Source organism: Octodon degus, unplaced genomic scaffold (assembly GCF_000260255.1).
Source record: "Octodon degus isolate 3935 unplaced genomic scaffold, OctDeg1.0 scaffold00015, whole genome shotgun sequence".
NCBI classification, from domain to species: Eukaryota; Metazoa; Chordata; class Mammalia; order Rodentia; family Octodontidae; genus Octodon; species Octodon degus.
In genome coordinates, this window is record NW_004524591.1 from 8061355 (window position 1) to 8065965 (window position 4611).

A 4611-nucleotide genomic window follows, 5' to 3' on the forward strand; every position below is an offset into this window, starting at 1 on the left:
CCTCTCTCATTTCTTTTTTGGTAAATGTACACCTCGCCCTGGTTCTTTGACTTCTTTGGCATCGAGCTGAGCTTGAGTGGGTGACTTCCTTTCCCAAGCTTGGGTCAGAGTTGTGGTCAGCATCCACTTTGGCCAAGACATGCTTGACCCAGTTCTGCCACAGGCAGCCGACCAAGAAGCTGCTTTGGGAAGCTGGCAAGAGCCAGAGGAGCGGGGTTACCCGCTGGGCAAAACTTGGAGGTTGCTTAGGTGAGCCTCTGGGTCTCTTCCCCTCCCCTCACTCTTTCTTTCAACCTCTTGTCTCAGCTTCCTAGACTTCCTTCTTCTTTTCAGCTCAGTACTTGAAACCTGTTACTTCTGTGAAGTTTTAGCAGTGAATTGAGATGGGGTAAAAATGCTCAGAATTGACTTTTCTCCTTCCTGCCAAATGACTTTTCAAACATTGTAGTGAGAAAACAATTATGGAAAAGCTTAAAATAATACTAAAATAGAATGAAAGACATTTTCTATGAAAAGGGTGAGTAAATAAGTGAAATAGCGTTTTGGTAGTGTACATGCTCAAATGGCTTATTCTGCCAGTTTTATTGCTTTTTTCTTGTTTGGAAGGAGCATCTGTCTTCTGGGGAGGCAGCTTGTTAACAGGTAAGCCAAGCTCTATTTTACTGACCATAATTGACTAATGGCAACCATAGAAAATAGCCCTTAGCCTCCCATTTTTGTTCCCCTGCCAGTGACTCAGCCTGCCTAGGGTGATGACTTAATTTTCATGGTATTCAAATTACAAATTAATTTTTTGTGAATGTAGATTTGGGGGATTGTGCTGAAGCCTATAGAGTTCTCTGAGGATTCTATGCCCCCTGGGCTACATCGTATAACTTTCCTTTATTACATTGTAGGGAAATTGGCTTTTGGTTGTCTTACTGTGCGTGTTGCAGTCCTTGTGTTAAGAAAGGTATTTGCCCTTCCATTAGAATCCCCAGATCTCACAGCTTTTCCTGTCTTAAAATATTTCCAGTCTTCAGTTTGTTCTTATTCCATCATTGCTCTGGATGAAGTTGAATAACTGGGAAAGTCAGCTACATGTTTGATCTTAATAACTGCAACAGTACATAAGTAGATTATGTAATTCTATCCCATTGCCCTATTGATTATAAATACAGCATTGTTTGTACTTCTGTTGAGTTTTAAACTTTATTAAATTATACACAACAAAGCTTTTGACAGTGACTAAGTATGATGCCCAGCAGGACAGTTGCTTGATTTTGTCGACTTCAGTGGAAGGGTGGTACACGACAGCTGCATCCGTGGGCAAGATTCACAGGTATCTAGCAAGTGTGGGCTTTTTCTGAATTCGAGTACAAAATATTTGTGAGGAAGTACTACTATGTTCTCTCATGTGATACATAAAGCCTGCATGACAAACCAGTGTTCTACTGTGAATAACATTTGCTATTCGACCTGTTCAATCGACTCTGGAAAATAAACAGTGGTTCCTAGGGATGAGTGGAAAAGTAAGAAAGAAAACTAAATTAGTAGCACTCTCCGATGGGGAAGTGCGTTCACTGTGGAAAAGAATAACAAAGTCAAATAAAATCTAGCAAATGGTTTGGTAGGTGTGCATGTTTGTGTGAGTGCGGATCCACATCTTTACGTGCACATACTTCTCAGACATACAAGGACTCAGCCGTCAAAAAAATGTGGAGTCTTGCATATTTAGATAAGTGCTGTAAACTAGTAGCAGGTTGGGTTTTAGAATGTAAAGCTAACTCTCCTGACATAACTTGTTCATATTACTCAATTACAAATCAATGTAATTTTAAAATAAAAATATATTATGCAATATAGAATGCAGAAGTAGATATTAGTAATTCTAAATTACAATTTAATTCTAAATGATAAAATGGGTTTAAAAGTGTTTCTTATACAGTTAAAGGATTTAAAATTTTTGAATATTTTTTAAAAAGACAAAATCCAAAATATTTTACTTAAATCCAGCAATGTCTACAGTGAGTATTTAGAGATATAATACCTGCATTTGGCTCAGTTCACAGCAGTATTCACAGATTTCTGATAATAGGATTCCTATTTTAATTGCATATAAATTCATCTAAATTGTCACTCTACAAAATGTCTGCTTTATAAAAAGCAACTTAATTTTTACTGGAAAATTTAAACTGAAATAATCACTTTGTTAGGAATAAGGTAAGCACTGAATAGAGACATCAAGGTATTTTACGATCAGCTTTACTGTATTGCTATTAGAAAAATTTCTTTCTTTAATTTTGTAGAAAGAACATATTTTCTTGTTTGATTTTTGTTCCACAATCAAGCGGTGCAAAGTCCTGGGTAATTTGTTTTGTGTTATTTTGGGAGCTTGTCATTGCTATCTTACCAGGGAAGCTGAATGGAATTTAAACAATTTTAACAGGAGCAGTCTTGTAGCACTGAGTTCCTTCATCCGCTTACTGCTTATAGAGTACAAAAAGAGGGGAGCAAAAGGCTAATGCAGTTGGGATACCTCTCCTCCTACTGTTCATTTTTATTTAGACAAATATAATAAATGTTGAATAAATCAAATTATTTCACTAAATGTAGGATTCTAAAAATTTAATTATTTGAACTGAAATCATCAATGCTTTGTTGGAGTGGTCCCAAGGGTGCGACAGAGGGTCTCACTCATGTGGCGTGCCTGAGTCTTGGTCAAGAGAGGTCCTGCAGGCGCAGGGAAGCCTGAAGCTCTCCCACACACTTGGCAGGCCTGGGCTGGGCGCATCATCACTTTGTTAAGTGTTATAATTCTTACCTATATCTCCAGGTAAGCATCTGAATAGAGACAGCCAGTTATTTAAGTTATTTATTTAAGTATTTAAATGTTCTTATTATGATGCTTATTCTAGCTTATATATAAGGATGCTTATTATATGCAGATATTCTGCTAAATATGTTGTTATAATATGCAGATATTCTGCCAAATATGTTGTTAAATTCTATGTAGACTATTTCATTTATTTTTCCCATGTATGAGTTACATTACTATCAGAAAACAAATACCTAGAGAAATTCAGTACCATAGAGTTGCTAGATTAGTAAATGGTTATATTTAACTTAGTTAATCTTTTTCTTATTTAATATTGTGTATTTTCTAATTATAAGCCTGTGTCTGAAACCACTCTTCTCAACATCTAGAAGGAAATGGGCTAGGCATCATATCTGTCTTATAAACATGTGTCTGAACCTTTTAACCAAAATGTTGTTATAACAATTTCATTTCCAATATCTAATCTCTGATAAATGAATTATTGCTTGTTTTGACTTTTCATCCTTTTTCTTGCCTCCACAGCTTTTGTTCTCATTTATTCTTTATATAAGTGTATATAGTATCATTCAAATACTAGGTTCACATTATTAGCCTTTTATAATAAAAATGCTTCTAGGAATCAAGATCTGTTTTTCTGAATGCAGTAAGCTCATTTAGTGAAAAGATCGATGAACACTTTCCCTCCTAAATAAAGAAGTAGTCTTACAACACTTTATAGAAGTGAGGTCCCCTTCTACTTTCGGGCCTAAACTTTTTATCCAGAGCTTATCTCTAGGTTTATTTCTTCTACTATAATTTCATTTTGCCTTTTTCAATGCTACAGATAAATACCATAGTACCATACACATTTTCCTGTGACCTTTCAGGTTAAAGTTAAGTTTGTGGGATTGATTTTACATTTTGTTTGCTTATTTTCACTGCTGTGACATACCTACTTCCTGACTATCACCACTTATTTACCATTTCTGGGTTTTTTATTGTTGGATATTTATTCCAATGATAAGTAATACTGTCATTTGGGAGTTTTCATTATAGATTGCCATTTTGTACAATATGAATGTGATTAAATTTTAGTGGTTGGTGTTTGGCTATTTTTCCAAGTGGTTTTACCAGTAGGTAGTCCTACAACACTGGTGTTTTAGTCACTTCACTTCTTTGTTAGTACATGGTGTCTCCAGTCCTTAGAATTCTAGCCATACCACTGAGTTTTTAATTAAAAAGTTCCTGAAGGGTCTGGTAATTGAAGGAGAGTAGAGCTAACTTTTAACTTATTTTAGATTCTTTTTTTCACATTTGCTTAGTATTTTGGTTTCCTTGTTCATGAACAAGATTATCCTATAATTTTCTTACTAGAAATTCTTGACAGAGTTGGTACCAAGGTATATTCAAGAGGGTCAATGTTCTTTTTTTTCTAATTCTTGGAAGTATTTGGTATTGCTTCTTCTTTACAGTTGTGGCAGAACTTACTGATGAAAGTATCTGGGCCTGGCTTTTGTAGGAAAGTTTTTCAGTGCGGATTTAATTTTTTCCTTAGCATCATTTCATACATACATATAATGTTCTTTGATTGTGTATGCCCTACCTGTTAGACTTTCTTGCTCCCTTGGACCTCTTCATGTTGCTTAGAAGCCCCCATTGTTTTTCTTTTTTTTTTTTTTTCAAAGTTTTATTGCCAAACAGATAGCAATGAGACAGTTTCAAATCAAACCGGAAGGACAGTTTCAACAAATAATACACTGCATATATTCTTCTTAGTGGTTAATTGCTGTACAAGATGCGGACTTGTGATCCTA

At 35.4% G+C, this 4611-nt stretch overlaps 1 protein-coding gene across 16 annotated transcripts in view; it reads left to right on the forward strand.

Annotated features, from left to right (window-relative positions):
* The first annotated feature begins 227 nt into the window (after positions 1–227).
* The window catches only part of Hdac9 (histone deacetylase 9), a 604989-nt gene continuing 600605 nt past the window's right edge, over positions 228–4611 (forward strand). For 7 of the 16 annotated variants that reach the window (XM_023709807.1, XM_023709811.1, XM_023709834.1 and 4 more), the window contains exon 1: positions 285–642. In XM_023709807.1, the coding sequence (XP_023565575.1) occupies positions 555–642 (88 nt within the window). In that variant the 5' untranslated portion in view covers positions 285–554. Of the gene's footprint in view, positions 250–282; positions 643–4611 lie in introns of those variants that run through there. The other 9 variants (XM_023709816.1, XM_023709808.1, XM_023709809.1 and 6 more) reach the window with 6 other exon arrangements.